Source organism: Seriola lalandi, unplaced genomic scaffold (assembly GCF_002814215.2).
Source record: "Seriola lalandi dorsalis isolate HSWRI2012SDOR001 ecotype SW California unplaced genomic scaffold, Sedor1 jcf7180002054454, whole genome shotgun sequence".
Classification (NCBI taxonomy): domain Eukaryota; kingdom Metazoa; phylum Chordata; class Actinopteri; order Carangiformes; family Carangidae; genus Seriola; species Seriola lalandi.
In genome coordinates, this window is record NW_019525007.1 from 4,743 (window position 1) to 22,354 (window position 17,612).

A 17,612-nucleotide genomic window follows, 5' to 3' on the forward strand; every position below is an offset into this window, starting at 1 on the left:
GCAGTGGGTGCTCTGCCTTTTGGTTATGACATAGGAGTCACCATCATCTTTGGTCTCGTCAGTTTCTATTGTTTCCTGGGCCACCTTTTCAACAGCACCTTCCAGTCCCCCCAGATCCCCTTTGGGAAACCTTTCCTCAAGCTGAGAGGTGTTGGGGGAGGCGCCAATGTCTGTCCACATGTACCAGCCCGAAAGGCCACATCTGTCCAGCAGATTGCAGGTGAGATATAAAAGACAACAATGATGATTTCTAAAATAAACATTTGTTTATGTATGTGATGTGAGATGTTTGTCTTCTCTTCTGCAGAAATCATGAAAAACGGCGGCATATGTGGAATGCCTACTGACACTGTCTATGTCCTGGTGGCAGCTTGCAACAGGCCTGACGCAGTTGTTAAAGCTTACAGGTAAGTTTCTGTTTCCATGAACATGCCCTTATCTGCATTCATTAATTGTTCCACTCTCATTACTCTCTAATTGTTGTGTTTGACATCAGGGTGAAGAAGCAGGCGCAGGACAGACCCATGTCCATGTGGATCTCCTCCATCAAGCAGCTGGAGCCAGTGCGACACCTAATGAGCCCTCTGCTGCTGGACTTCATGCAGGCTGCGTGGCCCTCCTCCATTAGCATGGTTATACTCCTGTCTCTTATACACATCTCTGCTTAAAAGTGCTGCCAGCTGTAACATAAAGTCACATGTACACAAATAGTTATCACTAAATGAATGAAGTCTGATGCAATCATTGACATGTTTTTAAATGTTTCATACAGGACCCTCTTTACACTTGTGTGAAGTTTAAAGCGTGATGATTTAAAGCACACAAACTAATGCACTATCACTTGTAATATGACTATATAATTCCAATTTATGTTTTGTACTGTACATATATATGTATATATAGATTTTTATGTATATTGCCTGAACTTTTGTAATTTTAAATAATTAAATGACATCAATACACTGTATATACTTTCATGACAAAATTACATTAAATTATTTCTAAAAAAAAGTTTCAATATACAAGTACATATACATATTAAAACATATATGTTTTAATATATCTTGATCATGTGTTTTATTTTATTGAAACATATTCATGATAACATTTACAGTTCACTGCCCAATACGTAAGTTGCCTCATCACACTGTAACTGCACAATTATTTAAAACTTAATTGCAAGGAGTGAAAAGGTAACCACATAAAGAATATATATTGCTTAATTATACAGTTAATTCTAATTGTACTAAAAGCCCATTTACATTTAAGCATTAAATTCAAATTTTTAGCTTGTGAGGTCTTTGTGTCATCTTGGCAAGAGACATCCAGAGACAGACTATATTTTATAAAATAATATGTATATAATCTTGATGAAAAAAAATTCGTAATAAGTTCAATGTTGGCTCAAAGAATCACACCTTTTATTAATCCTCCTACTGTGTTAGAAAAGGGTGTAGACATATTGTGTGACAGTTCAATTTTGACCTGTGTTTGAATTCATTTATGTTTATATTTTATATTTTTTATATATATATTACTTTGATATTTTATTTACCTTAGACCACATTTAACTTACAGCATACAAATAATTTTTAGTTTAAGAAATGAGGATATTGAAAATACTTTCTACTCTACTTTAGTAAAGAAGACAATTATGACAGCAGTGTTGTAATAAAAACGAGAGGGGGTCCACTGAATAAATGCAATCTTTCTGCACTGTGAAGAGGGAAAACACAGATATTCACACAGTTTGTGACGAATGGTTGCTTCTTCATGCAAACTAGATTTGGTGTTAAAAATTCAATTAAGCTTCTTTATTTTAGGGGTTTAGTGAAGGCGGGTCATTTTTGACCCGGAGGACAAGGGGAGTATACAGAATGTAAAGACAACACAAGGGTTAACAAAGGTTTATGATGAACAGAACAGTCAAATATATTATCTGACCATTAGAGGCTCATGATGAACAAAGTAATTCCCAAAATAATAATATATTCCCAATATATAAATCTGTTTTTTCTTACATGTTAAAATGAGCAATAATCATTACATCTGTTGTGTCACGGGTTAATATTGACCACATATGCTTTCCTATGAAATAAGTATACCAGTATATATTTGCATATTCCAAGCATAGTTGTTCCTTCATCATCAGCTGCCCAGATCCTATTCTTCAAGCTTACTGGGAATGTATTTTATTAATATTATATTATATATTCATAGCGCCCTCTGAATGGAACCAGTCGTTCATCTACCATGACCTTGGGTCCTGGATTGTAGACCAGTGTCAAACGTTCCACCCATTTGTCCCAAACATGTCTTATGGCTGCAAGTTTGTGATTCTGATTATATTATGTGATTGTTCTCTACCCTGCCTTTCATAAGGGGTTATAGACCACGTTTTTTTGCTCTTCTTTCTTTGAGCTTCTGAAACATCAGGGTCCTCTGCCTCATCAGACTTCTTCATTGATGCTGGATCACATTTTTTTTTTTAAAACAAAAAAATATTGAAATGTATTTTATTGTATTTAGTAGGTCATTGTTGAGGATGTAATGAAACATTGTTATGATCATTAAAAACTAAAGGTCTGTTTCACACATCAAAACTTGAAAGTAATGACCCTACACAATAGGAGGGTTAAATAGTGTGTGATGAGTCTTTATTCAAGTGAAATTTTCTCAATATGGATAGACATCATTGCGGAATATTATGTTACGTAAATTCAGTACAATCTGAGATCAGCGATAAATGTGTGATTATTACGGTTAATGCACATATGGAAACACATTGTTTTGATACTTTCTATTTCATATTTATTTTAAAGCCCTAACACACCCGAAGTCTACACACAGGCGTTTTCTCCTCCACCCAGCCTTCTCAACACTGTGATTGATGTCTCCCTCACTCACCTGCTGTCGCACCTGTGAGGGCAGGACAATGACATCATTATCATTGTTATAAGTTGGAAAGCCTTGATGACTACACAAACGATAATTCCCAGTGCTACTCCATTGAACTGAGGTCCACACAAAAGGTATCAACCCGTTTTTCCAAAAATTATATTCAAATATGCTTATTAATAAAAAAGAAAAGGCCATTTTGAATGTAAAATGTCAGTTGACCCAGTATTTATCTGTCGCAAATACGAAAATCATTTTCCTCCGACTCATACAAGCTGCAACCGACCATTTTAAAGACCGCAAGATAAAATATCCATCATTAATGAAGCTGGCCACCTTGTCATTTATTAAAATGTGTTTATTACTTGTAATTCAGCCCATCAAGCTTTTATCACTAAATAAATGTGTGCGATATATCAGTTGAATTGACAAGCCTGGTATTTGGATAACCATTGAGGGTCAAAATATAATGCTCTGATAGTAAAGTAATAATGGTTATATATTCAATGATGACAAGACTTCAGAAAAACAACCCTGTGAAGATGCTAAATACAGTTTATACTCATTTTGACACATGCTGCACAGTCCTTTTCTTTTTGGACACAGTTGTCAAGATCTCATCATATTATCCCATAAGTATTCGAACTCATGAAAATCAGTGCTGAGTTGAAGCTGAGGGAAAAATGTTGATTAATATAGATTCAAGTGAAAATTGAATCACGTCATCATTATATAAAAGTTTAGTCACAATCAGGGTTGCGTGATCTATAGAGATGACACTTCAAAACCTTTAGTGATAATCAACAACAATCTGACAAAGCAAATGTTACCAGAAGAAACACCTTAAGCAAATAGGTTACTGCTGTTTCCTGATTCTCTGTCAGTAAGGTAAGTGCTCTGAATTTATGTTTTTCTGAAAATACTTCCTTATTGTCAATAAACTGAGTGATGATTAATCCTTAACAATAAATTCATTTCTACCAGAAACCAGATTGAGGAACAATGAACCATAGAGGTCAGGTCAGGGCAGGGCTTTGTTTTGCAGAAACTTGTTATTTCTTTCATTTTGAGTCAGTGAATAAACAGGCTGTCCGGACCAAAGAGTACAGCAGTGTGTGTTCTTCAGTTCACTGTTGCCCATAGTGTGCAACAAACTGTCCAGCAGAGCCAGATCACATCCGCACCCAGAACCTCAGGCCGTAAACTCTCACAACAGTGATTTTTTCAGACTGTGATGGATCTTAATGTGTATATGTGCGAGCGTTCGCACTGCATGTGTAAATAGTTCTTATATTTTCAGACTGTGCACTGATGTGTTTCACTGCCACCAGAACATCACTAAGCATTGTGTTTTCTGAATGAAGACTACAGTCTAAGCCATGGGTCTCAAACTCGCGGCCCGCGGGCCAATTGCGGCCTGGGGGACGTTATTTTGTGGCCCCCTACTTGACATCAAAGTTTAGTGTTAGTGCGGCCCGCGCGTTTTTCTCAAACGCACCTTTTTGCCGAGTTGTTGGGCGAGCCGCGCTTGCCCTGGGCTTTTATTTTTCACTTATGGGCTACCATAGCGCAGGCTCATGACAGCTTTCGGTGTCGCGTTTGTTGTCAAGTTATGGTGCGTTCCCGTTAAGTTGGAACTTGTAAATTGGAACGACTCGGATTTCAGACTTCCAGTTGAAATGTCCATCTCGGAGCTCAGAAAGTCCGACTTCCGAGCACAACTTGAACGCACCATAATGTCCAGCGCGAATTAGCGACGGTTGAAACTTGGTTGAAACGTGAAGAACTGTTAATAATAAAGATTGAGAAGATTGGATCTGTTGTACTTTTTTTTTTTTGAATACTTGCGGCCCAGCCTCACCCAGACTCTACTTCCAGCGGCCCCCATCTAAGTTGAGTTTGAGACCCCTGGTCTAAGCATTACGCTTGTGCCTGCAGCATCCCTCCTTCAGGAAGTGGATGACTAATGGCACTCAATAAATATATGTTTATGATGTTGCTCTTTCAAAGTAATTTATCCTCATTTACATCCTGATGTGTTCCCTGGCAATGAGTTACTAAGTAAGAACAGCAGTTTCCTTGTTTCAACAAAGAAACAGTCATTATTTTAACAAGGAAATCCCAAGGATATTGTTCAGTTCATGTTTGATGTACTTTGAGAGTACCGCTCAAGGAAAATGATCCCCTCCAATTAGAGCAAGGAAAATACAAGTATATTTCCTTACCGTAACAGGCATCCTAGTCTTTTAGGTGAAGTAAGATCAAGTAATAATTTACTCCAAGGTCAGCGAGAGTTTTGATTACCTTTAAAGGCTTAACTCATCTCTGAGGGATATTTCCTTATCGTTTCTGTATCTTTTTTTCCTCTATCGTTCTTATAAGGTGATGTATCAGGAAAATAATCCTTCAATTTCAATTACAAGATTTGAGAAGTAGTCAAAAGAGCAGATTTTGCGTTTTAAAGGTGACGTCTTGTATTTGTGGAAACTGTATGTATGAAAGGACTTTCCAGTGGATAAAGTTGCTCAGCTTTGTTTGCAAACCACCCACCATGAGAACTGACAAATTCAGTTAAATCTGCAACACCATTAACAAATCTCCCTGAGAAGGCCTTGTTGTATTTATTCCATCCAAAGGAAAAAAAAAAAGGAATGCACAGACTCTCTTTAAACATTACAGCACCCTGACTTATAATATAATAAATTAAGCTTCATTCTGTAACAGCAAACCAGCCAAATGAGCATTATGACATCGTATATGAATCAGTGATTTGAAAGTTAGGTCAACTTTCATCAGGGTGGTCATATAACAGGACTCCTTACAAATTTTGTGAAAACAGAGCAAGTTTGTTAACTCATATGTGATATGGGGATATGAATCTGTCAGTTTGTCCAAACTGAAATATTGGATGAATTGGAATGAAATTTAGTATCTATGGTCAATCCCAATGACTCTGAGGATCTCACTTTTCACCCAATGTCACCGGCAGGTTGAGGTTTTCACCTATCCACTGAAATATCTTGCAACACATTTTCATGATCCTCATCCTCATCCCCCCCGACTTTCCCTCTAGCAATTTAGTTTCGACAGTCATGTTCCCCTCAACATGAATTGTAACAACTTTGGTTATCGATTTACTTTTCATTTAGTATCATTATTTAAAAAATTGATGGTTTATGACCAAATGTCTGCAATGACATTCCCAACAGCCTCAATGTACTGTGTTAAGTGCTAATTACTGTTACAAATGTTAGCATGCTAATTAAAATAAGCATGATTACAGATTATACCTGCTAAAGATCAGCATCATTTAGTTCAAAGCACACGGTACAGCGTTACAGAAACAGTAGTCTGGTTGTAGATTCTTAAATAAATCTTTTTTTATTAAGTTTGGTGTAGATCATGTTACTCTGTGTCTAATACGACATATTTTGAGCAATACAGTGTGTCATTGCTTGAATTTCTTTCTTGATATGTTTTACAAAGGTCTTGTCCTATCACTTGTATAGTGTTAGGAGACCTTTACTTTTTTGTGCCCGTTTGCCATGTGGTGTGTGCTCTGTGTCATTATAGGTTTCTATTGTTTTGTCTTATATGGGGTTTGCGCAACTAAGATTTTATTGGTGTGACCCATAATTATTGTGCTAATGGAAAAGAATTACAGCTGGTTGTGTGAATATACCCAGCAAAAGTGAACTGCTCTTACAGTCTGGAATATTAAGTTTCATTTTGGACAATGATTTATTTTTAACACAGTCTGTTCACAGTTTGAAAAAAATATATTTTTTTTTTCTTTGGAAATTAGTTAGTCTAGTGGCTGAGATGCATATTATGTACCACAATTTCTACGTTTCTGCATCTCAGTTCATTATATCATAATTTTCATTATATCTCCCCTTCTTTACTGCTGCCTGTCAGTTCTTAACTATTGAACGCAGGGAAAAATGTTCTAAAAGTTGGTTAAATTAATAAGATATTAATCAAGTTAAATTAATCTATTGAAACCTACATTACTGGTGACATTACTATTTCACTTTTAGGACACAAATGTTACACAATGTCAAAGTCACAGTTTATTTTCACAGAATTATTCAGTACAAGAATATGAAGTGAATTTTCTGTATGGAAAAAAAAGTGTGAAATTTACGTCAACATACATTATAATTTAAAAGTATAAACATATATTTACACAATTATCACAGTCATATAACAACAATTTCATAAAAATATTTTGATATTTTCCACTTCTTGCCAGAATGGTACAGATGACAGACCTTATCTTTATGAAGTCATGTTATGTCAACTGAGATTCTTGAAAGAAATTCCTTGCTGAGAACGTTAAGTGTACATTACGAGCATTGTGAGCTATAAATTTATGTTTAACTTGAACATTGGCAAAGATAGCCAGTTACACATATATTAGCAGTTATATTCTATTTTTCTTTCAATCTTTCTCATATTTTCCCTAAAGTGTCCCAGAGATTGTTGAATGGATACAGGAGGAGTTGAAAAACAGGTCTTGTAGGGGAAACAGGTGCAACAAGGGTCTTGGAAAGGAGAGAAATGAGGTATATGACGATCACACCATGGTGCTTTTTAGTCTGTCGAAGATCTGTCGAACCTTTACTGCAGGGACACAGCCTTCCCTCACAATGGTGATGGTCCCTGTGGAAAGTAAAGTAAGACAGGCTTGAGTTAGAAAGTGTCTGTTAAAACACACAAAAAAGAACATATGTAATAGGGATATTTTTACCTTCATCAATCTTAAGACAGTTGACCACAGTAGAAGCAACAACTTCGTTAGAGTTCCCATCACACAGAACTCCTTGAATCTTGTGTCCCAGTCGACTGCAGCAAAATAAAAGGAAGCAGAGGGGGTAACTGAATGTGCATGTGGTTGTCAAAAGTAAGTCAAATAATACCTCTACAGTAAAATCAGTTCTAAATCTTTCCAAACTGAAACATGGCACGATGTGTAGTGGGTCAGCTGAATAACAGCCGACATGCATGAGGACTTGAGTGCAGCAAAGTTCTGTGAAAAGACACTTACTTGATGACCATGCTGTGATGGGTGCTGTCTGCCTCTCCACTGGGATTGGCTGAGGTAATGGCAAGGGGTCCAGTCATGTCACATAGGTGGCAGGTCACAGTGTGGTCAGGGACGCGGATCATGATGCTGTCCTTGGTGCCAACACGGTCATAAGCTGGTCCCACTCCTGCACAAGATCATTTAAAGGTCGAGGTGAATACTGGTAACTGTCATTTATTTATCTCAGACAAAGATGTTTAACTGCAGCTGCCAAGTTTACCTAGCTTGAACAGCCAGTCTCCTTTGCTGACAATGCAGCTGATGCCTCCAGGATACACGTTCCTCATGAACTCCCAGAGCAGAGGACTGAAGGGAGGCTTGGCTTCTACCAGCTGCTCCACGCTAGAGATACAGATACAGATGGGCTTCTCTGCTGGTCTGTCCTGGAGCAGGTCACAGACAACAGGTCGATGAGTTTCACACAGTGTGGAAACTACATTTAATGATCTGTCCCATATTACACTTCAACCAACACCTTATTTTTCAATTCTTACTTTAATATTGTAGATTTTCTCTATAGCCTTGGGATTTTTGCAGGAGGCAGCCAGGGCGTAGACTGTGTCTGTAGGAATACCACAGACTCCACCTTCCTCCAGAAGGGCAGCGATCTTCAGGAGACCACCGGTGAGTCGTGAATTTCCCAATGGACAAGGCGTCTCTGGAGAGGATTCCTCTTTCACTGTCTCCTGAGAGAGGCCACAGAAGGAGGGACATGTTCATAATGGATGAATACCACTATAGCATTAGAGGAGGAATACAATATGAGTCTTTTGATTAGGTACCTTTATTAAGGGAGGGCCCATAGGTAGCAGTCTCTGTGAGAAGATGCAGTTGACCAGTGATGCCAGAGCTCCATATATACAAATTATTGAAACCAGAGCAAGCATGGCAACTGTGGAAAAAAATCGAGACAATATTTTCAGAATTTCGCTGATGCAATTTTAATCTTAAGCCATTTCTACATTTAAAAACCTATAGAATATGTATAGAATGAGGATTTGTCTGTGCTTACTTTCTAGCCGGTATGGCAGTCGCTGCAGGGTGGACAACAGGAAACAGACCAGAACAACCTCCATGATTGTTGTTAGAACCAGCAAAACTAGGTTCTTGTAGGCAGCTGATATGAACGGTGGAAGGAATTACAACTGGCTCAACTAGTAATAATAATAACTGACAAGAATAATCCTTAATTTTAAAAAACAATGTGGTCAACCTTACCTATCAGCATGAGGAAAGCATTAATGACCAGGAAAGCAATGGCTCCTGCTGTAAAACCGTAGAAGGCTTCTGTGGGAAATTGTAGCAGGTCACCTGCAAAAAAACTATTTGTGATAAGAATTTTGTGTAATTCAACAATTGTGCAGTTCCATGATCACATGTTTGTACAAACATACCTGCAAACCTAAACCAGGTCCAGGTTGCCCACACTGCTACATAGAAGGACGAGATGACAGATCCAAAACGCCCACCTCCTGTAACTTGCAGCCGGCTGACATAGATCTGGATGATGGCGCCAGAGATGAGGACCCAAGGGACAGTCAGATTGAGGAAGGAAGGATTTGAGCTTGAGACACGTGCATGGACGGCTGAGAGAGCTGCAACCCCATTTGAAAGGTAGAACAGGGCATCTGAAGCCTGAAGCACCTCTTGGTCTCCTTGTTTAGACCTGTTGCACTTGAAAGCTTTCTGTAGCTGTTCAGTGGAGAGGGGCTGTGGGCCAACAGGGATGAGAGACTTCTCTGCTATTGTGTTGATGAGACGTGAGAAGGTACCATACAGGGAGGCTGCAGTGAACAGGGAGCAAGCCACACCAAAGAAGATGTAGTAACCGTGGAGAGGGATCTGGGGGATTGTTGAGACTGTGAGCAGGACAAAGAGCATGTTGTGGATCAGTTCCAGGACATCCATGTTCAAGCTTCCCACACAGAGCACCAAGGCTGCCGCCACAAAGAACCAGTCACCCACCATCGCTTGCCTGCCTGAGACCACTGTACTCTCCTCTACAATCAGAACAGATAGCACAAACTCATCCCAAGCCTTGATGAGCCAATATGTAGCATGAAGACCAAACTTAGTCGTGTGGTAGCAATCTTGGCGCAGATGGGCGTAGTAGCTTGAGAACAGCTGGGTGACTGAGATGATTGAGACCCATGTAGCTCCTAAGCCAAAGGACTTCATGTACCCAAAGCTGTAGAAAGCAAAGATAAAGGGGGCAATAGTGTCACAGAAGAAACCCAAGGCCATGGGCTCTGCGTATTTTGTGTTTTTCTTCTTCTCTTGGCCAATGCTCTGGGCGCTTGCTGAGTTGGCGGTCCCTAGCAGGAGAACATTAAAGAGAGGGGTACCAAAGCCTTTGAGGACTAGACGCTGACTCAGACCTTTGACGAGCAGTGCAGCCGAACCATAGATGGCAAAAAGTAGAATGAGCAACTCAAAAATCCCGGAGACCACAAGAGCCCAGGAGCTCGCTACTACAGCTACTGCTTCAAAAATTAAGGTCACCGTGATGGCCCCAAAAACAAAAGGCATGATGTAGTTGACTGTGGCAGAGCAGAAGGCTAGGAGGAACGACAGAAGGATATAAGGGACCAGACCAGCAATCGCTGACTCTTTTATGGACAAAAATATATTGTTCACTGGGATGTCTGAGGTGGCATTCTGAGACATGTTGCTCATCATGTTAGTGGACAGGGGAAGATTGTTCATCATTTCATGTGCTAGAGGAACTGTTAAAGGAGTTTCATCAAAGGCACCAAAGTAGATTCGAGTGGCACCATAACTGCTCCAAAGAGCAGCATAGCCAATGAAGGCAGTGCCACTCAGATGATCATATTTTCTGAAGGAAAGCAGTCCAGCCACCAGTTGGCATATACCACCAATTAGGATGAGATGGACACCTGTAAAAACCATGAAACTGAAATTAGTAGAACAATTTTGCATGGCTGTTATGTTGCATTATTTTGCAGTTTTAAGAATTTTACCTGCAAGGATGTTCTCCACTCCTACTGGTGCAATGCCAGTATGCGCTTCATTGAAGTTCTGCAGAAGTACGAGGAACGCACTGATCCCATTGGATAAAATGCCCAACACTCCTGGTTCGGCATAGAAACTGGCTGGAAACCCATCTAATGCTGCCATAGTGTCAATCTGCAGTTTTACTGAAACAATGAAAGACATGACGCAGAGAACATGTACATGAATGAAAATACAGTACTCTGATCATTTTCCATAAAAATATAAAGTGCAATACTGAATGCACAAATGATTCAACACAATTTGAAAATACTGTGTTAATCTTGCCAAAGCGGAATAATCTCATTGTGTTGCAAAAATATGGGGAAAAAACAGGATTTAAAGCAAATTATAATAACTGTAAGAAACATAGATATACTGTAAGGAACAGATGAAATACTCCAAATATGATAATTTATTATTTAACTTAAAGTCAAACTGGAGCATTATGCTCCTTCAGGCTCTTTTCTGTCTTATCTCCCAGAGAACTGAAAGTCCCTGACCCAACCAAGTAATGAGAGGGCTGACCCACTGTTGCAACCTGACAGCAGCAAGAGGCACAGAGGAGTAACTGTGTTCACCTTCCCTCTCCTAATGACTGGAAAGCAGGTGTCCACATAAGTAAAGCATTTATTCTTAACTAACACACTGATGTTTACCCCCAAAGACAAGCACACCGTGTACTAAGGTACTGTTTTTGATTCTGTCAGTTATACTTTTTCAGCGCTGACATTTAGTGATCTCATATATAACAACTTTAAATTGTAATAATTCTGTTGTAGATAGATATTTAGCCCATATGAAAAGCACATTATGACCATCAATTCATTATGTAGCACTTCAAAGGTTACATGTAATAAAGTCTTTGTGCTAGGCAGCAATAAGGAAAATTAAAATGGAGTCTTACCTACTGAAGATGGTCAGAAAGGTGAACTGTGAGTTGTTCTGAAGCAGGGAAGAACGTTTGTCATAAATAAGGCTTCCCCATGTGTAGGAGGAGTTCATGAAAATTCCCCTACACTATCCTATAACCTGCAACCTAGGAGGTGACATCACTGCCTCTCATCTTAGACAATAAAGTACCACCCCTCCCTCCTCCTCTTCTGGGGATGGTGGGGCTGGTTATGACGATGATGATGATGATGACTACAGTGGAAATTCCTCCTTTAAATCTGATAATGTTTTGTTATGGATATGCCTGCCCTTCCCTGTTCCTCCCTGGCTGGTATCAGGGGCCATTGTAAGTCCTGGCCTATATAAGGCAGGTGCACTCTCAGTATGAAAAGCATAAGCATCTTCAACAACCTGTTGACTGCAAAACTACTGCATCAGTAGAGAGAGAAGAAATAAGAGCAACGTGAGAGAAACAACTGACTGAAGCCATGATCTCCACACTACAGGTAAAGATTTAAAGATATTTTTCAAGCCTATTTTCCTATATTAATAGAGATCTGATGTGTAATAAAAGGCATAACTCATGTTCATGTCTAAGTCAGTAAAGCAGATTTCTGGGGACATTTACAATTACATTCAGTCTAGTGAAAGGTTTAACATGAAACTCTAAAATCAGAACATAACTTTCACTGTGTAGGTGTTGCACCTTACTTGCCAAATGTGGAGCATATTACACATGCTGTCTCACACCTGCTACAGCACCACCTCATCAGCACAGAAAGCCTTTTCAAAAGAGGCACAGACATGATTTAATTAAATCTGAGTCAGACAAGGAAAAGGCTTAAAATCACTGCACATGTCCACAGCCTGTAATAGGTATGAGATATGAATAAAATACTTTATAGTTATACAATAAATGCTCTCCCTAGTGGTTTACAGGTGTCATTAAAGGTACTCTGTTTCCTTTTTGTCCTGCAGAAAACCATTAGACCAATGTGGGCTGTCAGAGGACTGCACAAGTCAGCAGTAGAAGGTAAACTCAACTTTTTTGTACACTGTAGAAAAATATTTGTGCTTTACCTCTTTCCTTTTATCTGATCACTACATTCCTTGCTGCTTTCCCCTTGCAGTTTTGAAGTGCCCGGCCCCGGAGGACACAGTCACAGCCAGCTTTGGGAAGTTCATCAGTGAAATAAAGCCCCAGCACTTGTCCTCCGTAGTCCTCCACCGCAGCAAAAGGATGGTGCTGGACAGCATTGGGGTTGGTGTGATTGGCAGCACGACAGACGTGTTTGAACTGGCCCTGCAGCACTGTCAGGTGAGGCGCAGGAGGGGAAGGGAAAAACGGGACAAAATAAGGTTTTTATCTGATATGAGGCAATGAGAAAGATGAAAGCAAATGACTGACCTTACAGAAACAATCGTCCTAAGTCAGAACATATGCTGTGTGTGGACAGATGAGATGAAGGAAAGAAAACACTGGTTATTACTATAATAATGCAGTCATTTAACTTGGGAACAGACAGGTTTTTAAATTTCCCTCATTGGTTTATGACTCACAAAGAAACTTATTCAGCCTCCATTCACTGAAGAGTGGTGTGCCCGAGCTATTTCAAGGTCATGTTATGTGTACCTGTCTGAATGATATTGTCAAATATTGTATTAAAAATGCCCCTGTGACAACTCCCTGTGTTTACTTGTCTCTGTCTTTTCCCCTCAGCACATGTATGCTCCTGATGACATCAGCTCTGTGTACGGACGCAGGGGCACCAGGCTCTCCCCGACACTGGCAGCTTTTGTCAATGGAGTGGCGGTGAGTATAAATAGGTGGAAAATATGTGTCACCATTGTCTCCAGTGCACCATATTATTTCAGATGCAGTAATTCCATTACCTCAAGCAAACCATGGCAATTTTATACTCAGCTATGGTACAATCTGGGCAGCCAACCACAGGCGGGGGCTGATGAAAATCCTGAATTGACCTTTCCATGTCACTTTATATCATTATGTTTGCAAACATAGCTTGGCCACCGTTCCTGAAGAGGCCATCAGGATACAAAGCTAATTTCTGCAGCCTGCATTTGATGGTTGAAGCCTGTTATGGCAATTAAAGAGATTTTCCAATTAAAGCACACTGGCCACAGAGCACAGATAGGGAGTGAAAAATTTAACAATGACCATCTAATTGTTTTCAATATTTAAGAAATTATTTTGTACAAACATTTGATTATTAAAATCTTCTTGCTTCAGACTCACTCCATGGACTTTGATGATACGTGGCACCCTGCCACTCATCCCTCAGGAGCAGTCCTTCCTGCTGTGTTAGCACTCAGTGACATGATGCCCACTAACAGAAAACCTAGTGGCCTGGACTTCCTGCTGGCTTTCAATGTCGGCCTTGAGATCCAGGGACGACTGATGAGGTTCTCTAATGAGGCCCACAACATCCCCAAGAGGTGAGCGCCTCATAGCGTGAGTCCTGTTGAAAATAGATACTGTTATTTATATAGGCTAATAACAGCAGGTGTTGTACTTTACCTAAGCGATCATTTAATGGATAAAAAGACAGTTCCTTGTTGAAGATCCACATGAGTCTGAAGAGATCCATACATGACTCTGCTGATCTCTGCAGTGTGGTTTAAAAGAAGGCCAGTGCAGTGTAATGTGCAGTCTCTTAGTGGTGTCAATGAGCTGTGAAAGGCGTGTTACTGGGACAGCAGAGGCTCTGTGGGTAGTGTTAGCACAAGACTCTATTTGTCAAGTGTTTACACCAAGTCAAATGACCCACCACATTATTTGCTTGTTTTTCAAGTACTGAAATGACTGAAACACAACTTCCTTTAGGATCCCTGAAGTATGCTGTGTCTGTCTGTGGAGAGGAGAGTCACGTAAAAGAGAAGCTGTTTGTCCAAAGAGACACCTTTACACACAGGAGCTCTGCTGTAGCCATGATGGAGAATTCTCCTTTAGTCACAGGACTGAATTCTTCCAAAAAAAAACTAACCAAAGTCTCTTTTCTCTCTTCTCTCTCATCACCAGGTTTCACCCTCCCAGTGTGGTAGGGACAATGGGAAGTGCAGCTGCCTGTGCTCGCCTCTTGTCCTTGGATCACTCCCAGTGCAGTCATGCCTTGGCCATAGCTGCTTCTCTATCTGGAGCCCCAATGGCTAACGCTGCCACTCAGTCTAAACCCCTCCACATCGGCAATGCTTCACGTCTGGGGCTGGAAGCTGCCCTGCTGGCCTCCAGAGGCCTAGAGGCGAGCCCCCTGGTCCTGGACGCTGTCGCAGGCGTGGCCGGCTTCAGTGCTTTTTATGAAGACTACGTGCCACAGCCTTTAAAATCACCCAGTGGTGACAGCCATATGTTCCTGCTAGAGGAGCAGGACATAGGCTTCAAGCGTTTCCCCGCCCATCTGGGGATGCACTGGGTGGCAGATGCTGCAGCCTCGGTCCATAAGCTTCTTGTGGGAGTTGGTCCTGGCACTATTTCCCCAGCTCAAATCCAGGACATCCAGCTCAGAGTCCCCAAATCAAAGTACATCAACAGGCCTTTCCCTGAGTCAGAGCATGAGGCACGCCACTCCTTCCAGTTCAATGCTTGCAGCGCCCTCCTGGATGGCGAGGTGACTGTGCAGTCCTTCACACCCTCTGCCATGAGCCGCCCTGAGCTGCTCGCTCTGCTGAGCCGTGTTCACATGGAGCATCCCCACGACAACCCGGCTAACTTCAACCGCATGTATGGCGAAGTCCAGGTGACACTTGCTGGAGGAGACATCCTGAAGGGGCGCTGTGACACCTTCTACGGCCACTGGCGCAACCCACTGACCAATGAGAGCCTGAGGAAGAAGTTCAGAAACAACGCAGGGACGGTGCTTCCATCAGAGAAGGTTGAGAAGCTGATTGATGTGGTGGACGAGCTGGACAAACATGAGAACTGCACCTCCCTTCTCTCACAGCTGCAATGAACATTTACAGACACACATATAACAAAACAGAAACCATTGTACATAAATACATAAGAGGATATTTTACCCAAGAATTTATTTTCAAATGACTTTGAGTGTGCCTACTACACTTGGTAATGGTATCTCATATTCCAGTCTCATTTAGCAGAGCTGAAATACATTGAAATTCCTGTTGAGCCATCAGAATATATTATTTCACTGTTTTATGAAGAAATCAATATTATGGGTTGTAAAATGTGATCTAGTTACTTTGCAAAGGGAAAATGAAGGAAGATTCATGTGCTTAATACTTTCAACTACTTTTATTAACATTGTATATACATTACTGTACTTTATACTGCATATTCCTGCCAACAATGAATTCTTAAAATGTTAATGTTGTTGATTGATATTAAAACCTTCTATCAGACAAATGTGACATATTTGTTTGCGTGTTTTTGATGGAATAAAACTACTCAATTGTATGGTCTGGGAGGAGAATGTTTTTTTAATCTGTTGTCTCTGGCTCAAAAAAAAAATACTCACATATCTTCCTGTGAGTGATTAACCATTCTGTGGAGAAAATCAGTGACTAACAAGTTTGTATAGTGCAGCACATTAGTCTGATCATCTAACATCTAGCTTAATCACTTCAAGTAAATCATTTGGGAATGTCCGTAATCCTATTTTCATCAAAGGGACAAACATTCTTGTGTCCTTCAGTTGAAACAAGCAGGAAATTTGCAGAGTAAAAAGAAGTTAACAAGTAATGGCTGTGCATACATAACATAAAAGTTTTTCCCATAAAGGTGTTTTTCTTTTTCAAGTGAGTGCATTTGTACAGTACAGACAAAAAGGAGCATCTGTTTGAAATGAGGAGCAGTGTGGGAAGAGAGAGCTGTTTTCCTCATTCCAGTGTGTGATTCCTAAGTTAATATTTGGCAATAAGTCTGCAAAGGAGGAAATGGACACCTGTCTTGGAGACATCAGGCCTCTGTTTCACTCACTTGCCCAGTTTAGCACTGCATGACACAAGAGGAAACCAACAGGTCTTTGCCCTGTCTGGCCAGGCCTGAGTGTGTTGGCACCGCTGAAACCACAAAGAAGCACTTAAAAAAAGCCTTAATAAATCGTAATAACTTTCTAAAGAAGGATTAAGTTTATTATTAAAGTGAGCTGCAGGGTGTGTCAAAAATTGAAGCACAAAGTTTAAAGGCAGCCTTTCCAGAAAACACAAGCAGAACTGGCACTGTTTGAAGATCTTGACAAGTAATTTAGGTAATTTAAATGACTACTTTATTAACTTGGCTCTTTTTTGACAGACGGCACCCAACTAATTGCATTAATGATTTAAGACACTGTTCTCTGTAATTCAACCTGACAGTTTACAACAAAACTGTGTACACGCTTGGTCAGTATCACTAAAGTGTTAAGCAATCCCAAATCCTGTCCATTTAATGCAATTGTATTTGTTTTTAGATGAAGCCAAAGAGTAATGAAGCCAAATACTTTTAAAATCAGAAATGTCCGACTGACTTCATACTTTTTACTTTTCTCTCAGCTCTAGTGTGATTTTTGTTTATTGTAAGTGTGTATGGCTTGGGATCAATATCATGTTGGAAGACTCCTCTCCTCTTTTTGTTCAGTATTTGGGTATAGTGACATCTATAGGCAGAATGTCATCCCACTAAACCTTTTGCACTCATGCAGCGCAATATCAGCACACTCCTTCCTCCATGTTTCACAGTCAGCAGTGTGGTTGTCCTGGCCAG

General features: G+C 40.2%; 3 protein-coding genes across 3 annotated transcripts; 2 read left to right on the forward strand and 1 right to left on the reverse strand.

Annotated features, from left to right (window-relative positions):
• The first annotated feature begins 6 nt into the window (after positions 1 to 6).
• LOC147818836 (uncharacterized) lies at positions 7 to 668 on the forward strand. Its single transcript, XM_087175344.1, has 3 exons — positions 7 to 220; positions 308 to 407; positions 497 to 668. The coding sequence occupies exons 2-3, from the start codon at positions 313 to 315 to the stop codon at positions 666 to 668; spliced, it is 267 nt and encodes an 88-aa protein (XP_087031470.1). The 5' UTR covers positions 7 to 220; positions 308 to 312.
• Positions 669 to 6,958: 6,290 nt separating this feature from the next.
• Positions 6,959 to 12,047, reverse strand: LOC111658567 (uncharacterized). The gene is made up of 11 exons (XM_023411150.2): positions 11,907 to 12,047; positions 10,969 to 11,145; positions 9,382 to 10,884; positions 9,206 to 9,298; positions 9,000 to 9,104; positions 8,770 to 8,879; positions 8,482 to 8,673; positions 8,208 to 8,370; positions 7,949 to 8,114; positions 7,652 to 7,746; positions 6,959 to 7,563 (listed from the first exon to the last, which is right to left on the reverse strand). Exons 2-11 carry the CDS (start codon positions 11,123 to 11,125, stop codon positions 7,478 to 7,480), a joined length of 2,670 nt encoding a protein of 889 aa, XP_023266918.1. The 5' UTR covers positions 11,126 to 11,145; positions 11,907 to 12,047; the 3' UTR covers positions 6,959 to 7,477.
• A 130-nt stretch (positions 12,048 to 12,177) lies between these two features.
• Positions 12,178 to 16,279, forward strand: LOC111658568 (cis-aconitate decarboxylase-like). The gene is made up of 6 exons (XM_023411151.2): positions 12,178 to 12,399; positions 12,872 to 12,926; positions 13,024 to 13,211; positions 13,614 to 13,706; positions 14,145 to 14,350; positions 14,934 to 16,279. The coding sequence occupies exons 1-6, from the start codon at positions 12,382 to 12,384 to the stop codon at positions 15,859 to 15,861; spliced, it is 1,488 nt and encodes a 495-aa protein (XP_023266919.1). The 5' UTR covers positions 12,178 to 12,381; the 3' UTR covers positions 15,862 to 16,279.
• The last annotated feature ends 1,333 nt before the right edge of the window (positions 16,280 to 17,612 follow it).

Excerpts from the sequence above, each read along its gene's own strand:
- LOC111658567 (XM_023411150.2), bottom strand. The coding sequence starts at position 11,125 with ATGGCAGCATTAGATGGGTTTCCAGCCAGTTTCTATGCCGAACCAGGA. Across the intron at positions 10,885-10,968 it reads AGTGGAGAACATCCTTGCAG|GTGTCCATCTCATCCTAATT; the intron begins GTAAAATTCTTA and ends TGGTTTTTACAG. Across the intron at positions 7,564-7,651 it reads CTGTCTTAAGATTGATGAAG|GGACCATCACCATTGTGAGG; the intron begins GTAAAAATATCC and ends TACTTTCCACAG.
- LOC111658568 (XM_023411151.2), top strand. Across the intron at positions 12,927-13,023 it reads GCACAAGTCAGCAGTAGAAG|TTTTGAAGTGCCCGGCCCCG; the intron begins GTAAACTCAACT and ends TTCCCCTTGCAG. Across the intron at positions 14,351-14,933 it reads GCCCACAACATCCCCAAGAG|GTTTCACCCTCCCAGTGTGG; the intron begins GTGAGCGCCTCA and ends TCTCATCACCAG.
- LOC147818836 (XM_087175344.1), top strand. The coding sequence starts at position 313 with ATGAAAAACGGCGGCATATGTGGAATGCCTACTGACACTGTCTATGTC. Across the intron at positions 408-496 it reads GCAGTTGTTAAAGCTTACAG|GGTGAAGAAGCAGGCGCAGG; the intron begins GTAAGTTTCTGT and ends GTTTGACATCAG.